The sequence below is a fragment of the Heteronotia binoei genome, chromosome 14, assembly GCF_032191835.1.
Source record: "Heteronotia binoei isolate CCM8104 ecotype False Entrance Well chromosome 14, APGP_CSIRO_Hbin_v1, whole genome shotgun sequence".
Lineage (NCBI taxonomy): Eukaryota > Metazoa > Chordata > Lepidosauria > Squamata > Gekkonidae > Heteronotia > Heteronotia binoei.
The window spans coordinates 55,608,912-55,635,116 of NC_083236.1; the positions used below are offsets into that span (position 1 = coordinate 55,608,912).

Genomic DNA, 26,205 nt, shown 5'->3' on the forward strand with positions numbered 1-26,205 from the left:
TGAAAACCAGGTGTCTTTGAAAATGTCTGTCTCCTGATCTTTTTCACAGGCAGGTGAGAGAAGCCACGGGCGTCGACATCAACATGAGAGTCGGCATTCATTCTGGGAATGTCCTTTGTGGTGTGATTGGCCTCCGGAAATGGCAGTACGACGTTTGGTCTCACGATGTCTCCTTGGCGAATCGTATGGAGTCCGCAGGAATTCCTGGGTAACGCTGTTCCGCAGCTTGCTTTCATTTGGTCACCACTGAGCTAATAAACCCAAAACCACACTGTTGCTTTTATGAGCAAGAGAAATGGAGAAACTGGCAAGCTATCGGCTAATTATACTGTGCCGGTATATCGCTACCCTTTTTCTTAGAATCAGTGAGCCATCAGGAACATGGTGAACCAATGGGTCTGAATTCCTGCTCTTGACAACCAACATGGGCGTATTTGACATACATCTTCCAGAGATCAGGGATTTCCAGGGATCCAGGGATTTCATAGCAGTAAATGTTTATTAGCTCACAGCCCGGTGCTCGTATTCTGAGTCTAACATCTTGTGGACAGGTGCCTGTCTGGTATATTTTTAAACAAGGAAATATGGCAAGCCCGTCTAACTGTGGAGTGATTCTTGCTAGAAGTTGTACTTAATGTTGAACTCTAGCTGAAATCTGTTGTTCGTTGTCCTCTGTTCAGCGAAACGGGCCAAGCTTTGTTCTATTGCTTTTCTGTATTTACATTTCTTAGCAAACCTCGTTGTTGCTTTGTCTGCTTATATGATAGCGAAAGGTTCGTATGTATGATATCACATCTGAGGAATGCTGAGAGTGTTGAGGTGTGAATGGAAACGGCCAATGATAATCCCAGAAGAAGCGCAATCCTTGAACTGTTTCATGGTGTCATGTGACCGTAGTTTGCACAGTTTTATGCAGGTTAGAGGTGTAGTTGGTGGTTTTGGCTTGTTTAAACTGCAGCTCTGTACTATTGCAGACTTTTACTTCAATGTTAATTTATTTATTTCTGTGCTTTCTTTCCACCCAAATATAGTCCCCAAGACAGCAAACATCAAACACTAAAACATAGCAATGTTAATACAATAAAGATATTTAAAACTGCACTTTACTATAAGTCCATCTGAAATATTTAAACTATTTGACAAAATGTAAAAGCACACATAATAACGCAACCACAGAGGAGGGCCAATACCAGTTAGTGGTGAGAAGGGAACACCAAAGAATCAGTAGAGTCTTCACCCCCTACTGGAAGAGGACAATAGGTAGAGTGAGTCAGACAAATATTCCGGGGGAGGGAGTTCCAAAAGCCTTTTGTAGGGTTGCCATCCTTCTAGCCTCAGATGGCAGATGCTCTGAAAGCTGGGCCTCTGAAGGTGACCAGAGTGGAGAGGTAGGTTCATATAAGAACGTAAGAGAAGCCATGTTGGATCAGGCCAATGGCCCATCCAGTCCAACACTCTGTGTCATACAGTGGCCAAAAAAACCAGATGCTATCAGGAGGTCCATCAGTGGGGCCAGGACACTAGAAGGTCTCCCACTGTGCCCCCCCAAGCACCAAGAATACAGAGCATCATTTGCCCCAGACAGAGAGTTTTAACAATACGCTGTGGCTAATAGCCACTGATGGACCTCTGCTCCATATGTTTATCTAATCCCCTCTTGAAGCTATCTGTGCTTGCAGCCACCACCACCTCCTGTGGCAGTGAATTCCATGTGCTAATCACCTTTTGGGTGAAAAATTACTTATTTTTATCAGTTCTAACCTGTCTGCTCAGCAATTCCATTGAATCCCCATAAGTTCTTGTATTGTGAGAAAGGGAGAAAAGTACTTCTTTAGGAGTAGGCGGTCCTTAATGTATATCATTGATCTGCATAGTCATTGCTGGGTGACTGCATCTTGTGGTGACTAGCATGGGTCAAACAGTCCACACCTTCAATAGCCAGCCACATGTACAGACGTCAAGGTGTGGAGACATCAAATTACGTTCATCCACATACAAACCAGCTTGTTTGTTTTCCTATGATGTCTAGTGACATACAGATTACTTGTTCTCTGTCCCCTGCTTTGAGGGACTTTGGTCCATGTGCCCTTGTTATCCACCTCTACTCCATAGAATCATAGAGCTAAAAGGGGTCTTGCAGGCCATCTAGTTCCACCTGGTCAACTTAATAATGAATGTTAATTGTTTGACAAAACATATGCAAGGTATATGGCTTTGTTCATTCACGCGTGATGCTTATCTGCAAAGCGAATTTTCAGCATTGTCGGTAATCTGAGCAGGGTGTTAACTTTCTCACAACCAGTGAAGCCGCACAAAGTAGACACTAGTGTGTGTTGACTGACTCTCTGATGACTTAGCAAAATATTGGTAGAACCTTGGTCCATGTGCCCTCATTATCCACCTCTGCTCCACAGAATCATTGCGCTAAAAGGGATCTTAAAGGCCATCTAGTTCCACCGGGTCAACTTAAGTATAAATGTTAATTGTTCGACGAAACATGTGCAAGGTATATGGCTTAGTTCGGTCACGTGTGATGCTTATCTGCAAAGCGAATTTTCAGCATTGCTGTTGGTAATCCGAGCAGGGTGTTAACTTTCTCTCAACCAGTGAGGCTGCACAAAGTAGACACTAGTGTGTGTTGACTAACTCTCTGGTGATTTAGCAAAACATTGGTAGAACTTAGGGATGCCAGCATCAAGGTGGGACCGGGGGATCCGCCAGAATTACAGCTCATCTCCAGACTACAGAGATCAGTACCCAGGCCTGTAGCCATTGGGGGAGGGGCCTGGCCCAACCATCCAACCCCCCTCGGACCTTTATGGCCCCTCCTTTCCCTGGCCCCCTGCTCTCTCCGCCAAGCCAACACTTTTCTCCCTGTGGAGATCGGCCATCTTCCTCCACCCACCCGACCGCACTTGCTCCCTCCACCTGCCTGCCTGGTCTCTTCCTCCTCCAGTCGCTGGGCCTGGCACAGGTCCACAGGCGGTGCGCAGCAGCCCAGCCTGGCCCACCAACAACAAACGCCGGCCGTGGCAGAGGCTCCAGACCCGTTCGCAGGGGCCGCACACAGCCACACCCTCCACGCGCACTCCCGCTCGCCAGCCAGCAGCAGAGGCCACTCCTCCTGCAGCACCGTGTGCGCCCCGCCTCTCCACCCGCGATCTGCCCCAGCCAGGACACACCACGGCCCGGACAGCTGCCCTACCCACCGCCGCCTTCCTCCTTCCCCCTTGCCTGTGCAACGGGAAGCCAGCGTAGACACCGCCAGCTTTGGTGGGAAAAGCGATTGGTGGGGCAGGGGAACCTTTAAAGAGCCCCAGGAGCCCGCTCTTTACTGTTTTGCCCAGTTGGTTGGTGGGTGGGAGGGAGAGGTGCCGTTTGGAGAGGGGGGGGCGCCTAAAAAGTGGCAGCAGAGAGAGTGGGGGCTGCCAGAGGGGGGCCCTCCACCCAAAATATTTTTCGTGCCCCCCCCCCCCAACTGGAATTTTCTGGCTATGGGTCTGTCAGTACCCCTGGAGAAAAGGGATGCTTTGGAGGGTAGAGGTTATTCCGCTATGCTGAAACCACAATTGGCATGGCTCCGCTCACTCCCCCTTCCTATTCTCTCATTTGCACCTCTTATGACCTCTACTTGAGACCCTGGTGAGCTACTGCCAGTCTGAGTAGCAACACTGAAATTAACAGATCAAGAGTCTTAACTCTGCGTAAGGCAGCTTTTTTGTGTCTGTATTCTAGCTCTGGGATTCAAGGAAGAAGAAGTAATCCATGAAGGCAGTTGAGAAAAAAGAAGTCCTGCTAGATCCAAATGCTGCACAAAAACTGCAACCAAAATAACGGAGTCACATGATAGCTTAAAGACTAACAAACATATTGTATCATAAGCTTTTGTGATCCAGAAGCCAGGTGGGCTCTGGATTTCAAGAAACATGTAACATGTTTGTTACCCTTTGAGGCAGACATGTCAAACATACAGCCCGGAGGCTGGAACCAGGCATTCAATGAAATTGCTGAGCGGTCGGGTTAGAACGGATAAAAGGAGGTACTTCTTCACCCAAAGGGTGATTAACATGTGGAATTCACTGCCACAGGAGGTGGTGGCGGCTACAAGCATAGCCAGCTTCAAGAGGGGATTAGATAAAAATATGGAGCAGAAGTCCATCAGTGGCTATTAGCCACAGTGGGTATATATATATGTGTGTGTGTGTGTGTATATATATATAAATTTTTGGCCACTGTGTGATACAGAGTGTTGGACTGGATGGGCCATTGGCCTGATCCAACATGGCTTCTCTTAACTTCTTATGCGACACAAAGTGTTGGACTGGATGGGCTATTGGCCTGATCCAACGTGGCTTCTCTTATGTTCTTCTGTGACACAGCGTGTTGGACTGGATGGGCCATTGGCCTGATCCAACATGGCTTCTCTTATGTTATTATGTGACACAGAGTGTTGGACTGGATGGGCCATTGGCCTGATCCAACATGGCTTCTCTTGTTTTTCTGTGACACAGAGTGTTGGACTGGATGGGCCACTGGCCTGATCCAACACGGCTTCTCTTATGTTATTGTGTGACACAGAGTGTTGGACTGGCGTGATCCACTGGCCTGATCCAGCATGACTTCTCTTATGTTCTTATGTGACACAGAGTGTTGGACTGGATCGGCCACTGACCTGATCCAACATGGCTTCTCTTATGTTCTTATGTGATGCAGAGTGTTGGACTGGATGGGCCATTGGCCTGATCCAACATGGCTTCTCTTATGTTCGGGGCTTTTATCCGGCCTGCAAGCAGCTGGGGGGGAAACCTGTCCAAATGTGGACTGGGGAGGGTCTTACTTTAATGATACTGCTTGTACAGCCGGTTCAGCTCTGGACAGTGTCACACTAAGACAAAAGATAAATGAAATTTATTAATACACCTATCTATGTAATACAAAGATCTAATACTTTTTAATCTTAGTCAACTGACAGGGTAATGTTAAAATCTACCCCTGCTAAAATAAACCTCAGATTATCCAATTCACACCTGGAGTCCTGGATATAAGATTTTATCTAAGTATCTCTTGCCACACTAAGCAGGTTGCAACCAGTATTAAAGGGTGTCTGTTTGGCCAGAACTGCAGAGTGAGGCACCTTTTAAAAGCTTTCCCGTGGCGCAGAGTGTTAAAGCTGCAGTACTTCAGTCCTAAGCTCTGCTCACGACCTGAGCTCGATCCCTGATGGAAGCTGGGTTTTCAGGTAGCCAGCTCAAAGTTGACTCAGCCTTCCATCCTTCCGAGGTTGGTAAAATTAGTACCCAGCTTGTGGGGGGAAAGTGTAGATGACTGGGGAAGGCAATGGCAAACCACCCTGTAAAAAGTCTGCCGTGAAAACGTGAAAGCAATGTCACCCCAGAGTCGGAAACGACTGGTGCTTGCACAGGGGGGACCTTTCCTTTCCTAATAACTCCCCTGATGGAATGGCATTCAGTCTAGTCAGCACCAAGGGGCTATATTAGGTTATTATACCCCTGCTGAAGTCCCTTCCTTCCCCACGGCCTCTCCCCCCCCCCCCAAGATCTCCAGGAATTGCCCAAGGTGTTCCAGGACTCTGTTATTAGGAAAAAGAGATACTTGACTGATCTTAATCAAGGGATATTTGATTGAGAGCCAGTCTGGTGTAGTGGTTAAGTGTGCAGACTCTTGCCTGAGAGAACCGGGTTTGATTCCGGTTCTCACTCCTCCACTTACAGGTGCTGGAGTGGCTTTGGGTCAGCCATAGCTCTCACAGAGCTTGTCCTTGGAAGGGCGGCTTCTGGGAGAGCTCTCTCAGCCCCACCTACCTCACAGGGTGTCTGTTGTGGGGGAGGAAGATAAAGGAGATTGTCAGCCGCTCTGAGACTCTGAAATTCGGCGTGGAGGGCGGGATATAAATCCAATATCATCATCATCTTCTTACTGTGTGGATTTTTGTACTGTATTATAAATAATTATATTCTCTTATTAGTTGAAGGGCTATCTGATGAGGGGTAGACAGCTTGCGGTTAAGCCAGATGTGGTCTGGCTGCGCTTATTTTGGTTTTGGGGAGGATGCCGGTTCTTGTGTTGAAATGCACCCTTTGCAGATGGTTACAGAGCTCCTTTGTTATTTGAAAAGTTTATCCAGTTACAGAAGGTGTTCTGTGTCTCAGTTTTGACTACTCGACTGGGGGCACTTTGGTGTAGTGGTTAAACTGAGAGCCAGTTTGGTGTAGTGGTTAAGTGTGCGGACTCTTATCTGGAAGAATTGGGTTTGATTCCCCACTCCTCCACTTGCAGCTGCTAGCATGGCCTTGGGTCAGCCATAGCTCTGGCAGAGGTTGTCCTTGAAAGGGCAGCTGCTGTGAGAGCCCTCTCCAGCCCCACCCACCTCACAGGGTGTCTGTTGTGGGGGAGGAAGGTAAAGGAGATTGTGAGCCGCTCTGAGATTTTCGGAGTGGAGGGCGGGATATAAATCCAATATCTTCAATATCTTCTTCACTTCAACACAGCAGTACAGCTTTCCTCCTTAACAATTAGCGGTGATGATTTTCATGCATTATTTGAACAATGTTTTCGCCACATTCCAGAATTTCTCCACGTAGCTAATGTCAGTAGCCACACGGCTTCCGTGGTTCCAAACCATGCCTGCAAGAACGGCCAAATTTGGCCCCTGTGGCACAGGTTTGGAACCACAAAGATGGAGTCCTGTAATTTGACTGCAGCACTGTTGAAATCTGGCCTTAGACAGGCAGTTCTCCTTTGGGCTTAAAGATACGGATACTGAGAGCTCCCATTATGTCTTAGCAGTATATAAATCAAAGTAATTAACCGGCTTAAAGCTAGTTAATTAACTTAAAATGTTAAGTTGTGGATATTATCTGCAATAGACGTACAAAAGTAATACGAATGACCTTTTGTTTGTGTATGTACCGAGATCTATCCCTTTGGGAGACAGCAATGATATTGGCAAGGCGCTGGCTGGAGAGCCCATTTTAAATGAAGGAGGGGATGTGTTTTTTCAAGTGCAGACTTGTTTATTGTGTGTCCCAGAACGTTTTTCTGAGAAGGTCGGTGATGCTAGCCAGCTGAGTAAACTCTTGGGTTGATAGTACATCACATTATATGTAGAGATGTGGCTCTTGAGAGCTTCCAGCCTCGTTTCAAGAGCTATTTAGCCACTTGTTCAAAGGGGAAGAGGGTTTTCTTTGTAAACCTAAATCCAGGTTGATGGGTTTCTTGGCACATTTGCAAGTTGTCCTTGAAAACCAATGGGGATGGACAATCTGAATGCCATGGGAAGACCATAACAAATCTCCAAACTGCAGCTGAGATGTATCAATATATCTAATTCTCAAAATGGCCAGGTCTGTGGATACTTAAATCTGGAGACTGGAGCCATAAGCAGACAAGACAGATGTTTCTACAAACTTGAGAAAAGACCCAGGTTTGCAGAAAAACCTTAAATCTTAAAAAAAAAACACCAACAACAATCACATACCACACACTTGGGGGGGTTAACCCTTCCAAAAGCATATGTGTCTATAGCTTTAAGAAACAAATATCTTCTGTGGCCATCTCTAGGCAGTCAAGAGTATTGCCAGCCTTCGTGTCTTGGTTCCTCTCAGTAAAAGGCAGGGGGAAGGGGAAGGGTCCTTTCCTGGGCTGTTTTGACCTTTTAGGGGGAGGACCCACTGGGACCTGGCCAGTGACTGGGTGACTCATCTGGCCTGGCTATTCATTACTGTTCAACAGCAGCCACTCCAGAAAAACCAGTGTGGTATAGTGGCTAGAGTTTCAGACTAGGATGTTGGAGACCCAGATTCCATTCACTGCTCTGCCAGGGAGATTGCTGGGCAACCTTGGGTGAGTCACACAGCCTAACCTATATCACAGAGTTGTTATGAAGATAAACTGGAAGAGAATGATGTAAACCATTTTAGGTCTTCACTATTGTAGAGAAAGCCGGGGGTATAAATGTAGTCAATAGAGTAAAAGGTAGGTGGGTGGGTGGGTGAGAAGGGGAGTAGGTGCAGAGAAAGGAAGAGAGGATATGGGGGCCACCAGGAGGAGGAAAAAGAGGTTCCTATCACAAATTCTTCACTCTGCAGCTGGGCCTGGCCCAATGACTGGCACTGTGCAACTCACCCAGTCTTTTCTTGGGGAGAGGGTGCTAGGGGGAGGGAAGGAGAAAAACTGAAGATGGAGGGTTTTTTTTGGGGGGGGGAGATAAAGATAGGTCAGCCAGTGGATGAGAAGGAGGCCAGAAAAGTTGAAAGGCTATGGGGGCTTTCAGGGGAGAAAAAGAGGAAAGTCCTGTTGTGTTCTGCCATTTGTGTATATATACAGTGTATGTGTGAGAGAGACAAATAGGTAGAGGTGGAATTCTAGCAGGATCTCCTTTGCATGTTAGGCCACACACCCCTGATGTAGCCAATCCTCCAAGAGTTTACGAGGCTCTTTTTTTGTAAGCTCTTGGAAGATAGGCTACATCAGGGGTATGTGGCCTAATATGCAAAGGAGCTCCTGCTAGAATTCCACCCCTGCAAATAGGCATGTAATTAACATTCACCAGTGTGGCGGAACCGGCCCGATTCTGCCTTCAGACCCGGTCCCGTCAGTTCCCTATGGAGTCGCCAACTCCTGGAGGGAGCTATTTCTCCTCCTGCCCCTTGGGCGCGCTGCCACCACCTGCTCAGTCCCGGGGTTCAGATTGAGAGGAACAGGACTCCCAATCCCCCTCTCCAGCTGTGAGGCTAGGCCTCCAGGTCCTCTGCCACCCTGCACTTGGGTTTCACAGAGACCTCAGCACTTCTTTGGGGCACCCCTGGAGGATTGGCACCGTATCCAACTGCATGCCTTCCCCCTTCCCCGGGGCCCCCTTCTCAAAAACAGCGTGGTCTAAAGCGGTTTGGGGATCTATGTGGTACAGAGTTTGACTGCCAGCATTTTAAACAAAAAAAACATATTTATTTAAAAGAGAAAAATATAGGGAAAGAAAAACAAAAACAGTTGCATCTACAAAATTAGCACAGCCCAGCACAGCACAGCAAACAGCATAACAAAGAAAAGTTGATTATAAACGCATCCGGTTGGCCCTGATCTAGACATGCCCTGCCCTTTTTGAATGACTTACTTTGTCTTACTGCCTGGAGGCCTCATTTTCCTGAGCAGGCCTCCCCCACAGGCAGGAGCCTCCATTGCTCACCACATGCTCGCTCGAGCCCCAGTTCAAATCTGGCTTCTCTTCCTTCCTAACACATGCAAGGAACAACAGCACTTCCTGCTTCTCTAGGAGACTTTCCCCCTAGCGTTGTTGGTTTGGCTCTGGAAGGGAGGGGGGGAGTCAGGGGAAGGCTACAAAGCCTGCTGAATGGATTTACTGATCCCTGCCTTTTTGGATGAAGCACCAACACTCTCAGATGGCGTTTCTCCACACGTCCCCCTCCTTAAATTCTGAGCCGGAGGGGTTGCCTCCTACAGAGGTGACCCCGTAGCAGAATCCAAACAAACAAGGAGAAACCCGTTAACCAAAATATTTCACAAACATTCAGGTATTTCTCCAATAATACACAAAGTCCCACAACCTGGGTGTCCATGTCCTTTCTGGGCAAGTCGCATTGCTGCAGTCGGAGGGAATGTCCAGTCTTTAAGATGTACTCCTCTATTTCTCAGGACCACCTCTGGAGTTTGGTGCTCTCCCTCCGTTGCTGCTGTTGCTGGGGTGAGTGGCCCATCAAAGGAGGGAATTCCTGGCCCCCCATATGAGGTTGGAAACGGCCCAGTTCCCACACAGTTGCTTCTTCTTTATCCCTCATTGGTGGAATATTCCCTCTGTCCACTCTGTCCTCCCAGAAAACCACCTCTGGAGCTCCAAACAATTGCTGTCCCAGCTTCTTTTTGTCTCCTTCCTTCCTACCTATATGCAACCCCATGGACCTCGCAGAGAATGGCTGTGGTATATTCACCTGCACCACTTTAACTGCCTTTCCTGTCTTCTCCATAGCTCCCACACAGGTAGCATCGTCTAGATCATCCACAATCATATGGGGTCCCCCCCCATTCCACTTTCCGTTCACCAGAATGAAGGGGCAGGAAATCCATCACCCTATCCCCTGTCTCAGCTTCTGAGAACTCCACTTTCTGGTCCCTTGCCACCTCACACAGTGGTTCCAGCCTAGGGTCACTTTGAACCTCAGACAGGAACATTTCTGGCTCCCCCAGACTTCCTATCATCTGTTCCTCCAAGCCACCCCTAGTCCCACTGTCTCCAGAACACTTAGCCAAAGTTTGGTCTGGGTTCTCCGCCCCCTCAGTTGGTTTTTCAGTGTCAGCCAACTGAGCTCCTTCCTGCCTGGAAGACTCCACAGTATCCTGCTGCCCTTGCGGAAATTGGCACCCCTCTTCCCACTGGGCACATCCTCCTGCAGGGCTTGAGACAGGCTGGTCCTCCCCCTCCCTGGTTAGTGGTGAGGTGACTTCCCTAAAGTTGCCTTCCTCCCCCCACCTTCCCCTGAGGGTTTGGCTTGGGTTCTCAGTCCCCTCGGTTGGTTTTTCAGCACTACCAAACTGACCCCCTTCTTGCCTGGAAGGTCCCACAGCTTCCCAGGATTCCTGTCTGCCCTGCTTCAAGACGACCTGTTTTGAGAGCGTCTCGGACGATCCCACTTCCTGATCCACAGCTACTTGGTGAACCGGTTCCAACCTAAGGCCGCTCCGGACCCCCTTCTGGAACCACTCCTGTTCCCCCAAGCCTTCAGCTATGTGCTCCTCTGAGCCCACATTAGCCTTGCTGCTCTCAGAACCTCCTGTGAAATCTCCACTCTCCACCTCGGTCTCTTCAGCATGCACATCCTTTACGCTAGACAGGTTCCCTTCCTCGCTAGGAACATCCACAGCCTCTTGCTGCACTTGGGGAAAGCTACACCCCTCTTCCCCTTGGGAACACCCTACTCCAGGGCTTGAGATAGGCTGGTCCTCCCCCTCCTGGGTGACTGCCCTCTCCTCGTCCTCAGTAACCTGGGCTATTTCCCCCTCCCTGGTTGGTGGTGAGGTGGCTTCCTTAAAGTTGCCTTCCTCCTCCCACTTTCCCCTGGGGGTTTGGCTGCGGGGTACAGCCTTGATAGGGTACTGGCCAACCACCAAATCCCGGCCCAATAACACTGGAACTGTTTGTTCCTTCATTACCCCACATTCAGAATAGGATTTACCTTCTTGTGGAGCCAAACCCCTGAACTGCTTTCGGGAGTGGTCTGGCCCCAGTTTAAACCTTTTAAATACAGTGGCTTTATAGGCCGCAAAAGTTATCCCCCCACCTTCCATAGGCATGCTGTGATAGATGGCTGAGAGTTCTCCAGTCAGGATGCTACAGAGGTAAGACATATAGTCTTCCTCTGCAATCCCCCACTGTTTGGCTGCCCTCTCAAAGTTGGAGAGGTATATGGAGGGGTCTTCTCCCTCTTGGTACACTGCAAAGTCCTTGGGGGTGACTTGGATCTCTTTGCTTAGTTCAGCATAAAATTTGTGTGCCGTGCTGAATACCTCTACTAAGGGGTGTCAAACATGCAGCCTAGGGGCTGAATCAGGCCCCTGAGCAACTCACTGTCATCTGCTTCCTTCTCCCTCTCTCTTGCTTCCTTTTGCATCACAGCTGGCCTTGCCAAGTTTGCTCAATAGCACAGGAGCTACAGAGCAAAGCCTCTATTTTCTCTATTGGCTGAGGCTCCTCCCTTGGTGAGGAAGGTGAGGGGGAGGCAGAGCTTGCTTTGCCAGGCTCTCTCAATTGCACAGCTTTATTTGAAGTTTTCTTTTTAAAAATAATAATAATAATATTTAACCGTTTTTTTTTTATTCCTTTATAAAGTTTATATCTCTGCTACCTAATCTTAAACAGGCACACACATGGACCGGCCTGACAAGGGCTCATTAATGTCTGATCTGTAGGGCCGGCCCTCCCACTAGGCAAATTAGTAATTTCCTAGGGCACTGGGCTGGAGAGTGCAAGGGCTCCTGGCCAGTGTGCAGTCTCTGTATCCCTCCCTGAGCATCTGAGGACGGGGACGTCGCCATGGAAGGGAGGGGGGTGGCAAGTCTGCCTGGGGCTCTATGCGCCCTAGGGCCAACCCTGCCGCTCTGTCCCTCCTAACAAATGGGTCTGACACCCCTGTTCTACATGGTAATGTGGAATTATTCATAGCTCCATGAATATACATGGTGCTTTGAAGGCTTACATAAGCTAAAGAGATGTGTTTGTGCCATGGAAGAGCTTCATATGGGGAGGAGGCATGATGCGGGGGAGAAAGGAAGAGTGGAAGGGGAAGGAACCCAGTTATATCACATCCTTAGGCTTTATGTTGTTTGGGAGCGAGGTCTGAGAAGCTGAGCCGGTGGCTTCGTGGAAGAAGTTGCCTTTCATTGGAGGAGGGGGGGAGCGGGAGAGGTGCAGACTTTCTTCAAGGAAGAGTGGAGAGAGCAGCAGACTTTATTATATTGTTTTAATGTGATTAATTTTTTTTTGACAGGTTTCTATTAATGCTAATTGAAAATCAATGAGCAAACAAGCAATGGGACGCTGATAGGGCTGTCTTCAGGGTGGGGATACGCCTCCCCAGTTTATGCCTGGGTCAGGTATGCTGTTTGGTTTCGTGGTTAAGAGCGGCGGGCTCTAATCCAGAGAGCCAGGTTTGATTCCCCACTCTTCCACATGCAGCAGCTGGTGGGTGACCTTGGGTCAGTCATACTTCTCTCAGCCTCACCTACCTCACAGAGTGTCTGTTGTGGGGAGGGGAAGAGAAGGAGACCGTAAGCCACTCTGAGACTCCCAAGTGAAGGACAGGGAATAAAACCTCCTCCTCCATTTTCCTCAAATCACTGTGGGGAACAGATATCTGTAGCCATCCTTGTAGATTGACATCTGTTGCTGTAGGCCATATCAAAAGTGCAAGACTTAACTACCTATACTTAGAATCCTATTTGGGTTTATTTAGGGAGGCTTACGTCCAGGAAAGCATTCTTAGGATTGCACTATAACAGCACTATCTGTGTGTGTGTGTGTTTCTTCGGTCCTAATGCACAGCTTTACATGTATTTCCTTTCTGGAGGTGTAACTGTTGTTGCTTAGTTTGTAGGAAAAAATGTATTTAGATACAGTTATTTTGACTTTTGCAATGGGAAAGACTGCACACGGTTAGAGAGGAACGCACCGTGAGGGATTGCCAATAAGCCAAGCTGTTAAGTAGCAACTGGGGCCAGGATCCTGGAATTGGCTGCCAAGGCATGAAGCACAGACATGTTAACAACAGCCATTGATATGGAAATGAATCACTTACAGTGACCTTTCTGAGGGGAGGGGTGGGCAGAAGTTTTAAGTCCTTTGTGTTTCTCTCTCTTTGCCTTTCCAGTCGTGTTCACATCACCGAAGCAACGCTAAATCACCTAGGCAAAGCCTATGAAGTGGAAGAGGGCAATGGACAACTAAGAGACCCTTACCTCAAAGCCATGAATATCACAACTTACTTGGTTATTGATCCAAGGGTAGGTATATAGTAATATTTTCCCCATTGGCTTACATGCTGTGATGTCATCACATTCCAACTTAGGGTTGCTAGCCTCCTGCTGGGGGCGGGGGTTCCCCCGCTTTTGGGACCCCCAACCTGCTGGCACGTACCTGGCTGGCAGGGGGATCCCCACCTGGAGAAAAACGTGCTGTCCCTTTAACAGAAGCTTAAGCGTGGAAACCGGCTGCTGAAGCTCTTGCATACACACATGAAACTGCCTTATGCTGAAGCTGTCCGAATCAGCATTGTCTACTCAGACAGGCAGCCGCTCTCAAGGGTCTTGGGTTGAGAATGATCTGGATTGTTGGCTCAGACTGGCAGCAGCTCTCCAGGGTCTCAGGTAGAGGCCTTTCATATCACCTCCTGCCTGGTTCCTTTTGAGATGCTGGGGATTGGACCCGAAATCATCAGCATTGCAAATAGGGTTGCTAATCCCCAGGTGGAGGCAGGGGATCTCCCGGTTTAGAGGCCCTCCCCCCACTTGAGGGTCATCAGAAAGCGGGGCGGGGGAGGGAAATGTCTGCTGGTCACTGCATTATTCCCTATGCAGACTGATTCCAACAGGGTATAATGGATAATTGATCCGTGGGTATCTGGGGCTCTGGAGGGGCAGTTTTTTGAGATAGAGGCACCAGATTTGCAGCACAGCATCCGGTGCCTCTCTCCAAAAATACCCTCCAAGTTTCAAAGGGATTGGACCAGGGTGGCCAATTCTTTGAGCCCCGAAAGAAGGTGCCCCTATCCTTCATTATTCCCAAAGGAGGGAAGGCATTTAAATGGTGTGTAATCCCTTTAAATGTGATGGCCAGAACTCCCTTTGGAGTTCAGTTATGCTTGTCACAACTGTACTTCTGGCTCCACCCCCAACATCTCCTGGCTCCACTCCCCAAAGACCCCAGATCTTTCTTGAATTGGACTTGGCAACCCTAATCGCAAGGCAGTCCCTTTAAGCCTGTCCCTTTAACAGAGGCTTAAAGGGATGTTATTTACCAGGGGATGTTATTTAATTCCATGCCAAAGCCCCTCCCCTCCTCCTTGTAGTATGGAGTTAAGTAGCACCCCCTGGTGAATAACATCCCATTAAAAAGGTAGTCCCCCTATGCAAGCACCAGTTGTTTCTGACTCTGGGGTGACGTTGCTTTCACAACATTTTCACGGCAGACTTTTTACGGGGTGGTTTGCCATTGCCTTCCCCAGTCATCTACACTCCCCCCCCCCACACACAGCAAGCTGGGTACTCCTTTTACCGACCTCAGAAAGATGGAAGGCTGAGTCAACCTCGAACCGGCTACCTGAAAACCCAACTTCCGCCGGAGATCGAACTCAGGTCGTGAGCAGAGCTTAGGACTGCAGTACTTTAACACTGCACCACGGGGCTCTTAACATCCCATTAAGCCTCTGTTAAAGGGACTGGACTCCCTTCCCCCTCCCAGGCAATCGTCCACCCTAACCAAGCAAGAGAGAAATGCGGATGGCGGGGAGGCGGGTTTGGTGGCTGGCAACAGGGCCACAGCGTTAGACGTTCAGTTGCCAGGGACTGCAGTTCCATGAACCAATGACTTTTAGAGCTCCGTCTCCAAGGAGCGTTTCAACAAGTATCCCGAAAAGGCTGTTCATTTTAAACTGTGTGTAATTAAAAAGAATACGCTGGAAGCCACCCACCTTCTGTCTAAGTGCAGCTATACTGGCATTCCAAGGAGGGCAATTAAGCAGAGCGGCAGCGCTCTGGGGCCAATCCGGTTTGCTCCGCTCGGCTCCCAAGTGGTGTTTTTGTCTTGCTAAAAGGCGATTGCTAAAGCTCAGACTGGAGCTCCCCTCCTCTTCCCCCCCCTCCACCCCGGATGGTTAGGTGGAGGCCACTTATGCCACAATGCTTCCCTGCTAACAAAGATGACAGAAATCGGTTTGCGATTAGGACGTGATTGAACTTGGCGGAACAGGTAGTGTGTGTTTGCGTGTGTGTGTGTGAGAGAGGGTGCGTGTGTGTTTAAACAGCAGCAAATACAACACCTGGTGAAGTTCGCACCTTCTGTCGCCTGATAAGCACATGGTGTTTTCTTCGTAATAGAGGTAGCAGTCCAGCCACAGAGAGAGCAAAGCTACATCTGTTTGCACCGCTTTGCATTCTGAACCACCGCCCACCAGCTCTGTGTAGCTCTGCTCACTGTACCCCATTCCGTTGTCTGAAGAATTATGCATGCCTATGAAAGCTTACATTCTGAATAAAACTTTGTTGGTCTTAAAGGTGCTTCTTGACTCTTGCTTTGTTCTGCTGCTTCAGACCAACACGGCTGCCCGCTTGGATCTATCTACATATGAACATATGAAGTTGCCTTATATTGAATCAGACCCTTGGTCCATCAAAGTCAGTATTGTCTGCTCAGACTGGCAGCAACTCTCCAGGGTCTCAAGCTGAGGTTTTTCACACTTATTTGCCTGGACCCTTTTGAGTTGGAGATGCTGGGGATTGAACCTGGGAACTTCTGCTTACCAAGCAGATGCTCTACCACTGTGCCACTGTCCCTCCCTGTGGGTAATGGGATGGGTGGAGTTTGTTCCACTCCAAAATCCTGTTCTTACGTCCCCCCCCTTTTCAAATTAATTTTAAGAATTAGGCAAAGACCATTTTAAAAGAGGGTTAGAGAGATTCATGGGAGGATAGGTCCATCAGTGACTACTAGCAGCAGTGATGAAAGGGAACCTTTATGTTCAGAGGTGGTAGAAAATAGGAAGAGTCCAGTAGCACCTTAAAGACTTAACAAAATTTGGGGCAGGGGGTGAGCTTTCGTGTGTCACTGCTCACTTCAGATCACAAAAGCTCATACTCTGCCACAAATTTTGTTAGTCTTTAAGGTGCTACTGAACACTTGCTTGTTTCCAGGGCTTTTTTTGTAGCAGGAACTCCTTTGCATATTAGGCCACACACCCCTGATGCAGCCAATCCTCCAAGAGCTTGCAGTAGGCCTTGTAATAAGAGCCCTGTAAGCTCTTGGAAGATTGGCTACATCAGGGGTGTGTGGCCTAATATGCAAAGGAGTTCCTGCTACAAAAAAAGCCCTGCTCGTTTCTGCTGCTGCAGACAAATGGAGCTACCCATCCTGATCTGCCTCCATTTTCAGAGGGAGTAAAGCTCTGAATACTAGTGCTAGGAGGCAACATCAGGGACAGCTCTATGCCCTGTTGTTGGTCCTCCAGGGGAACTGGCTGGCCACTGTGTGAGACAGGAGCTGGACTAGATGGACCAGTAGTCTGATCCGTCAGGGCTCTTCTTATGAAGGTCTCAGCCTCTGTGCTCTGTTGTTGGACCGCCGGAAAAATTGATTGGCTGTCGTGTGCGACAGGATGCTGGACTAGATGGACCACTAGTCTGATCCAGCAGGGTTCATCTGATGTTCTTATGAAGGCCTCAGACTCTTTGCCCTGTTGTTGGCCCTTGTGAGACACTGTTGGTTGGCCACTGTGTGAGACAGGATACTGGACTAGATGGACCACTGGTCTGATCCAGCAGGACTCTTCTTATGTTCTTAAGAGTCAGCTAATAAAAGCTTCATTTCATGACCATATCTGGGGGAGAATATTGACTCAGGGGAGTTCTATCTGGCCCATTCACACACGTCCTCTGTGAATTCATGGAGCTGCCTTATACTGAATCAGATCACTGGTCCATCCTCATTCTCCGTATAGTCCAGGAGTGGCCCAACTGTGGCTTGGGAGCCACATGCAGCTCTTTCACACGTATTGTGCGGCTCTTGAAGCTCCCACCACTCAATTGGCTGGCTTGGAGAAGACATTTCTCTCTTTAAATCACCTCTCCAAGCCAATCCAGCTGGTGGCTTGGAGAATGCATTTAAAGTTAAAGTTGCTTTCTTTCCACCTCTCCTCCCATCTATTTTCCTTCCTTCCTCCCTCTCTCCCTCAAACTTCTGCCGTTCTTGTTTTGCGGCTCTCAAACACAAACATCAGATGTTTATTCTGTGTGGCTCTTACATTAGGGAAGTTTGCCCACTTCTAGTATGGTCTATCTAGAATTGTCAGCTGATTTCCAGGGTCTAGGTAGACGTTTTTCACATCCCCAAATAACCAGTTGTTTCTACTGGAGATGCCGGAAATTGGACCTGGAGCTTTCTTCATGCCAAGTAGACTTTCTACATCTAAGTCATGGCCTCTCCTGTGTCTGGGACGGTGGGTCAGATTTCCATTAGCAGTCAATGTGAGCCTTTGTGTTCCGACATGACCTCCTAGAATTCTTGGTTGGGTCCTTCTCCTGCATATCCCAGTGTTTATGGGGGGGGGGGGGGGAAGGAAATGTCCAGAGTGTGCTTTGATTACTGTTACGAGGCTATGCCGAAAGGATTGACTGCAAGACTCAAGGATGTGTTTCTTTTTTTTGTTTTACCCTTTTAAAATGCATCTCTCTCTCTCTCTCCCCTCCCCTCCCCTCCATTTTCAGTCCAAGCAACGTTCCTCCAATAACCATCAGATCTCCGAAGCCAGAGTGCACGACGGGCTGAAGATCAGAGCCTCCGTCCGGATGACCCGATATTTGGAGTCTTGGGGGGCTGCCCGGCCTTTTGCTCACCTCAACCACCGAGAGAGCGTGAGCAGCGACACCTCCGCACCAGGCAGGAAGCGCCGGAAGGTGATGCTCCGTTCTAGTTGTCAGGGGCTCCTGAGGAGCAAACAACAGGATGTTTGTCATGTGGTCTCCACGGGGACTTGAAGCCCTACGGGGCCAGCGTGTAGGAGTAGGCCAGGGAGGCAGCTTGCTAGGGCACCACCTGGCCTACAGGGGTGCTGCTGGGCACCCCTCCTCTCTTTCGCTCTTTTCTCCCTGGGTCTGTACAGACCCAGAAAAGCAAGAGCAGCTAGGTGGCATGTCAGCATGTGCTCTCCTCCGAGCCCACCTTCCTAAGGGGAGCACACACCACCCCTACCCCTGCCCCAGGCAGACCCAGGAAGGCAAGGGCAGGCGGGGTGGCGGTGTGTGTGCTCTCGCCTTCCTGGGTCTGCCTAAGATGGGTCTTGGGCAATGTTCCCTCTAAGCTGCAGAGTCTTGTGAGCAAAAATTCTACTTTGTGAGCTACTAGCTTTAAAGTTGTGAGCTATTGCATAAATTGTTATGCTCTGGGGTACTCCTTCCTGAGCGAAGACAAAAATGTGTGAGCCGAAGGCTAAAAAATCTGTGAGCTAGCTCACACTAACTCAGCTTAGAGGGAACACTGGTCTAGGGCAGTGTTCCCTCTAAGCTGAGTCAGCTTGAGCTAGCTCATCGATTTTTTGCCTCTGGCTCACCTATTTTTGTCTTCGCTCAGGATGGAGGACCCCAGAGGACGCTCATTGATGCAGTAGCTCACAACTTTAATGCCAGGAGCTCACAAAGTAGAATTTTCGCTCACAAGACTCTGCAGCCTAGAGGGAACATTGGGCCCTAGGGTGCCAGAAAGGCTGGCACCGGTCCTGAAGCTACACACCAGTTGCAGGTTCTACATGGGAACTCTGTTTAGCAGCATCACAAGGACCTGATTCTGCTTGGAACTGTGGTGCCGGAGCAGGAGTAGCCCCCTCGTCGCATTGGTGGTGCATTCTGGGGGTGAGTGAGGATGTGGGGCAACATCACCCGGAAGTGATGTCCTTGTTCTGGTGACGCCGAGGACAATGCTATGTAAATTTCCCCTCAAACCATAGAGTTTTGTCCCAAAACCAGAGCATCCCCGTGCTACCACATTGCTTTAAAGGGATGGCTAAGTAGGCACCGGCCTATGGGCCCCCACACCTTTAGGAGCCCCGGGCCAGCTTCCCCTCCTCCCCCCCCCAGTTTCCCCCCTGCTTGCAGCCTTCCCAGCCTGTACGAGCAGCCAGCAACTGAACCGCTCTTTGCCCGACTTGCCTGGTGCAGTGGCTGCTGGCATCATCACCCAGTTTGCCTCTCTCTGCCTCTCTCTTGCATCTTTGCCAAAGGGGCTTTTGAGAAGGTGCCTGCAGGCTGCAGCAGGGGCAGCAGGTGGCATGACAGGTGCTCTGACTGTGAGATAATTTGCGAGGGGGCCCTGAGATTTCAGCTATCTATGGGCCTCCACAGGGTTTAATCCAACCTTGTCTATCAGAGTACGGTGTCTTAAGATCCCTCCCTTGCTGGAGGTACCTTCAAACTGGAGAGCCAGTTTGGCGTAGTGGTTAAGTGTTCGGACTCTTATCTGGAAGAACCGGGTTTGATTCCCCACTCCTCCACTTGCAGTTGCTGGAATGGCTTTGGGTTAGCCATAGCTCTTGTAGGAGTTGTCCTTGAAAGGGCAGCTTCCGGGAGAGCTCTCTCAGCCCTCAGTGTCTGTTGTGGGGGAAGGAGATAAAGGAGATTGTAAGCTGCTCTGATTCAGAGAGAAGGGCGAGGTATAAATCTGCATTCTTCTTCTTCCACCTCTTCTCCTTCCCTTGCAAAATTCTACATGGTAGAGCATTAAAACATGGCAACATAAAGGCATGCCTATGGCAAGGAACAGTAAAATATGAGGAATCATCGGGGAGAGTTCCATGTGGAATTTTCATGTTTAAAAGGAGAAAAAAAAAACACCACCTTTTCTCTTGTCTAGGAGATAACGCTGCATTTGGCAAACTGGCAGAGAGCTTCAGAGAGGCAAGTTGTGCTCCATTACAATTCTCGTCAGTTCCTACCATATTTTGACATCTGGAATTGTATAGCTGACCCTGGACTGGTTGGAGTGCGAGACCTGAAAAGCATGTCTGCCAGGTTTTCCGTCACTTTTGGGGAATGCAAGTCATAAATACTAAAATACATAAAAACTTGGTGGTCGCAGTCTTCTTCGTTGCTTGGGATAGAATGCTTCTCCTTGATGTGTGTTTGCATGCGTCTTGTGAAAACAGCCAACTGTGGTTTACTTACTAGCAGTGTTCCCTCTGAGCTGAGTTAATGTGAGCTAACTCACTAAGTTTTAGCCTCCAGCGCACACATTTTTGTCTTAGCTCAGGAAGGATTACCCCGAAGCACAATAATTTATGCAGTAGCTCACAACTTTAATGCCAGTAGCTCACAACTTTAATGCCAGTAGCTCGCAAAGTAGAATTTTTGCTCACAAGACTCTGCAACTTAGGGGGAACATTGCTTACTAGCAAACCCATGCAATTGGTTGTGGGTGTTCAGTGAGATGCTGTTCTAGTTGTAGACATTATTTGCAGATCATGCAAATCAGTGTAGTCTCACTGAAAGTCCAAAGAGTCAGTTCACTGCTTGGCAGTTGCTTCCTTCAGACGTTCTTATCGCTGTGTGTGTACGCTGGATCTCCTCCTCTGAAAACTGTGCATTCGCTTTGTGGGTTTTGTGTTAGTGCTTGATAATTCCTCTCTTTTTTCCCTTGCACTGTTTTGATTTCCAGTTTATGTTCTTTAGTAGCTAAGTACCAAGACTCCAACATCTTCGTCCCACCTATATTAAAGTGGTAGTTGGGGAAAGGGTTAAAACCAGCATACTCACCTGTACTATTTTTCTGTCAAAATTCATTCTTTCTTGAAGATGCTCTTCTCTAGCAGAAGCAACTTTCAGAATTTTGATGCGTGTGATAATAGTGGACCCCCCCAAAAGGCTTTTTAGAAAGAGATTATGCAAATTCACACAGCATAGGATCATTCATGTTTATTAACCAGGATAGCTAAATGGAACTGCCAGGTCCAAAGACTCTCTGTATTGCAGACAGAGAACCAGTGTGATGTGGTAGATAGAGTGGCAGACTAGGATCCCGGGCAACTCAGGTTCGAATCCTGACTTCTACCAGGGAGGCTTGCTGGGTGACCCTTGGGCCGGTCACAAACTCTCAGCCTGGCCTACTTCACAGGTATTCTATGCCTATGTGATATTCTAAGCCACTTTGGTGTAGTGGTTAAGTGTGCAGAGTCTTACCTGGGAGAATCAGCTTTGATTCCCCACTCTGTCCTTTGCAGCTGCTGGAATGGCTTTGGGCCAGCCATAGCTCTCACAGAGTTGTCCTCGAAAGAGCAGCTTCCAGGAGAGCTCTCTCAGCCCCACCCACCTCACAGGGTGTCTGTTGTGGGGGAAGAAGTTAAAGGAGATTGTAAGCTGCTCTGAGTCTCTGATTCAGAGAGAAGGGTGGGGTATAAATCTGCAGTCTTCTTCATCTACCTCACAGGGTGTCTGTTGTGGGGGAAGAAGATAAAGGAGATTGTAAGCCGCTCTGAGTCTCTGATTCAGAGAGAAAGGCGGGGTATATATCTGCAATTCTTCTTCTTCCTTCCCTCCCAAGCTCCCAAGCGGTGCTGAACACAAGCTCAAACCCTGTTAAAATGACAGTGGAGGAGACCCAAGAGAGAAACACATCTGCTTCTTGTCTCCCTTCCCCAGATGTTCCTGGATTGGGTTGCCAAAGTTGCTCTGAGTACCAAACATAGCAATTCCCCTGTTCCATCGATCCAAGGTGCCAACCCTCTCCTGAGCCAGCTAATTACTCAAAAAATGTGTTTCTGGTCTACAGTGATGGGGAGGAGAAGAGTTACAATTTAGTACAAAAAAAAAGTTTTGCACAGTTTATTCAGTTTCAGGGAACTGCCCATGTGGTTTGCAGTGGAACAGCTAGATTGGAATCCAGTAGCAGCTTTGAGACCAACCCGATTTTCCGAGGAGAAGTTCTTGAGAGTCAAGGCTTTTATTCGATTGAGCTTTGACTCTAGAAGGCTTGAAACCCCTGTTGCTCTCCAATGTGCTACTGGACTGGAATCTTAACGATTGATTCGGACGTTTCCCTGCAGAAGTGGCACGAAGTTGTTGGGTTGTTGTTTTTTTTTTAAAAAGAGGATTTTAATTTTATTTTTTAGAACAGAGTTTGAGTCCAGTGGCCTCGTTAAAACCAACAAAGCTTAATTCAGGGCATAAGCTTGCCTTCTGCATGCACGCTTAGGTCTTCAGATACATTGAAAGAGGCTCTTTGCATGTATTTATTTATTTATTGGATTTATATCCCGCCCTCCCCGCCGAAGCGGGCTCAGGGTGGCTCACAGCAAGTAAACCAAAACATTAAAACAGCAGATAAAACTAGGATTTAACAATTAGGACAAATTAAGTCATAGCAATTAAAATAAGTTAAAACAATTTAAAAACAATTCTGGTGCTAGCATAGTAGTTCCAGTGTGTTCAGCAATGTTGGGCATCCTCTTATACTGCTGTTCAGTTGAAGGCGAGTCGAAAGAGTGCTGTTTTACAGGCCTTGCAGAGCGGGCGAGGGTCCGCAAGGCCCTTACTTCTTCTGGGAGTTGGTTCCACCAATAGGGGGCCGCAACCGAGAAGGCCCTCTCTCTAGTTGACTTCCATCTCACCTCCTTCGGCCCGGGGATTGACAGTAAATTCTGCATTCCAGATCTAAGCATATATGTAAGGCTTGAGGAAATCTATTTCTGTTTCTTTTTTTGTATTTGTGTGTGTGTGTCTGTACCTGGAAGTCATGGTGACTGACCCCTACTGAATGTGAACTCTAGGATATTCTGAGAGGTGCCTGAATAAAGCCGACCCCTGCCCCTTCGGCTCTGGTATTCCAAGGAGGTCTCCCGTTCAAGTACTTGCCAGAGTCGACCCTGCCTAGCTTGCAAGATCTGACGAGACCAGCCTTGCAGGGCAGGAAGTTTGTTTCAATGAATCTGAAGCAGTGTGTACGCACACAAAAGCAGAATTAAATTTTGTTGGTTTTTTTCATTTGACAACTCTCTGAAGGATGATTGCTCATAATGACAGTCTTGTCTTGTATGATTAATTTGATTGCTACTAATGAATGCCATTGGAGCCGCCGTGTCACATCCAATGCCTCTCTCTCTCTCTAGTCTGGATGGCTATAGGACAGAACGCGCGTGTCCTCCTTCCGTTGTAAACTATAAGTGAGTGTCTCTTTTTTCTCCTTTATTCTTCTGTCTGTGTTTTTCTAACTGTCTACTATAAAAGAGTTCTTTGCAAATTTCTTGCTCCCCCCTGCCTCGAAGAAAGCCCCTATGCATATGTTGTGTGAAATGATAACCCTTCATACTTTGTTGCTGACGCTTCTCTGGCAATGTAACAATGCAGGATTTTTGGTGGGGGGTGTGACTGTAATGGCTACCGATCCAAGCGGGCAGCCGTGTTGGTCTGAAGCAGCAGAACAAAGTAGTGGTCAATTGGCACCTTTAAGACCAACTAAGTTTTATTCAGAATGTAAGCTTTCGTGTGCTCTAAGCACACCTCATCAGCCCATATTTTTGTCTGATGAAGTGTGCTTAGAGCACACGAAAGTTTACATTCTGAATAAAACTTAGTTGGTCTTAAAGGTGCCAATTGACTACTACTTTGTTGTAATGGCTACAAATTGTCTTGCTGTTAAATAACTGCCCCACCCCTCTCTGTGTTTAGAAACACCTCTCAGAAGGGACGGATGGAAGAAGATATTCATGACAAAATGCTGTCAACCATTGAAGGACTCAGTTCAGCCAAGTAATTGCTGTCTCCTTTTCCTATTCTTAAAAGAACTGCCTTATCTGCTGAAAAGGGGGGGGGGGAAGAGGAAGGGAAGTTCTCAGTTCTTATTTTGTGTAGCATAAAGGCGGTAGCCTGCTTGGAAAATCCCACCCCTTTGTCTCAAAAATGTGGGGGCTGTGGTTTAGGCAGCGTTCAGCCAACACACCTCTCTTTCCGCTTCCTCCCACTTCACATTTTCTAGAAGTTTCCTTGACAGGCTCTGGGGCTGAAACCCTGCACCTTCGCAGAGATGTCAGCTTTTAGAAACAGTGCGACAAAGGAAAACTTTGTTGGAAAGAGATGGAATAATTGGAGCTGCCGTTTTTGTGAAAGCGTAGCTTAGCTGCCGTTCGATTCAGCTGGGAAATCCTCGGTCGGCTGCAGATTTGAGGAAGAAGTAAAACAGAACCTAGACGCAAAAAGGTTACAGAACGGGAAACTGAGAAACGGTCTCTCCGGCCTGGCTGTTGGATAGTAGGCTTAGGGTTGGAGGCCTTCGTAGGAACTTCCAGATATCAGCTAACCAAATTCACTTTGGAATAAGCAGGGCTTTTTTTGTAACAGGAACTCCTTTGCATATCAGGCCACACACCCCTGATGTAGCCAATCCTCTTGGAGCTTAGAGGGCTCTTCCTACAAGGCCTATTGTAAGCTCCAGGAGGATTGGCGACATCAGCGGGGTGTGGCCTAATATGCAAAGGAGTTCCTGCTACAAAAAAAAGCCCTGGGAATAAAAGTTTCCTTCTTAGGTTTGCGTGCATGCAAGTGAGACCCTGGTATTCAAGGTCAACAACTTTTTTGAAATCCAGTCTTTGAAAGTTTGTGGAAGGACATGCATTTCAGTTTTGAACTCCACAGTTTCCACACTGGGGGAAAAAAAAAATCTATTGATGAGAAATTTAAGGAATAACATTCCTAGAGTTCACATTCGCTTCTTTGCTGACCGGCTCCCGGTGCGTCTTTGCAGGGTCGACCTTACAGTAAGAGCTATCAAGGCTGCCTGTAACAGGCAACAAATCTTGCAGTATTGTTAAAGGGCAGAAAATGACTTGTTATTGGGATGGATCCAAAGCATATGGATCTCAAGGAGTCCTTCCGTAAGCCGAGAGAACCTTCAGATGCTCTCTCGTGGACCCCCAGCTGTGGCAGTATTGGTGGGAAGTGCCATCAAGTCCCAGCTGAGCTGGCTTATGGAGAGCCTGGAAGGTTTGCAAGGCAAGAGAGTAACAGAGGTGGTTTGCCTCTCCCTGCCTCTGCAGTGCGACCTTGGGCTTCCTTAGTGGTCACCAGTGTTCCCTCTGAGCTGAGTTAGTGTGAGCTAGCGCACAATTTTTAAGCCTCTGGCTCAACCATTTTTGTCTCAGCACAGGGGAAATGACCCCAGAGCAAACTGATTTCTGCAGTAGCTCACAGCTTTCATACCAGTAGCTCACAAAGTAGGATTTTTGCTCACTTCACAGCTTAGAGGGAACTTTGGCGGTCAGCCTTCCAGGTGCTAACCAGAGCCGACCCTGCTTAGCTTCTGAGAGCTGATAAGCATCGGGATACCTGGGCTTCCCAGGTTAGGACCCGGCATAGTATTCTTACATATTCCAGAGAGGCCATTTTCTCCAGGTGAGCTGATCTCTGCCACCTGAAGTTTGGCAACCAGGGGTCATTTCATTGAAAAAGAGGTTCCAGAGCTCATTAGCACAACTCATTTGCATATGCCATGCACCCCTGACATCACCGGAAGGTGTACTAAAATATCAGCGCAGCATCTACCTTCAAATGCTTCCTGAATTAGAATTGTCATAACAAAACCTTACTCCCATCATGCTTTTTAAATGACTTTCTCCTATGTGGCCACAGTGGCGTGATGAAGATTTCCATCTGTCTGCTTGATATGTTTGGGTTCTTTTCCCATTTTTTTTTGGGGGGGGGGGGGAAATATTAGAATGTTTGTCCGGTCTTAGAGTTCAGCAAAATTCTCACAGGGGGTTTGAACAATGGAGCCCAGAAGCAAGTTTTCTTCTTGGTTATTAGTTATTATCCTGCAAATAGGAAGTATGGACTAAGGGAAAAAGAAATTAGAGGTGGTGGGGTTGCCCTGGATCTCCAGTAAGCTAACGGTGCATCGAGATTCGAACTGGGGACTTGTGGTGTCCATAAGTC

At 48.2% G+C, this 26,205-nt stretch overlaps 1 protein-coding gene across 1 annotated transcript in view; it reads left to right on the forward strand.

The window, feature by feature from the left end:
* Positions 1 to 26,205, forward strand: part of ADCY7 (adenylate cyclase 7) — a 98,772-nt gene that overhangs the window by 37,381 nt on the left and 35,186 nt on the right. Inside the window, exons 8-13 of the mRNA XM_060253846.1 lie at positions 50 to 208; positions 13,398 to 13,530; positions 18,004 to 18,192; positions 20,141 to 20,184; positions 23,388 to 23,441; positions 23,947 to 24,027. Coding sequence (XP_060109829.1) covers positions 50 to 208; positions 13,398 to 13,530; positions 18,004 to 18,192; positions 20,141 to 20,184; positions 23,388 to 23,441; positions 23,947 to 24,027 — 660 coding nt within the window. The remainder of the gene's footprint in view (positions 1 to 49; positions 209 to 13,397; positions 13,531 to 18,003; positions 18,193 to 20,140; positions 20,185 to 23,387; positions 23,442 to 23,946; positions 24,028 to 26,205) is intronic.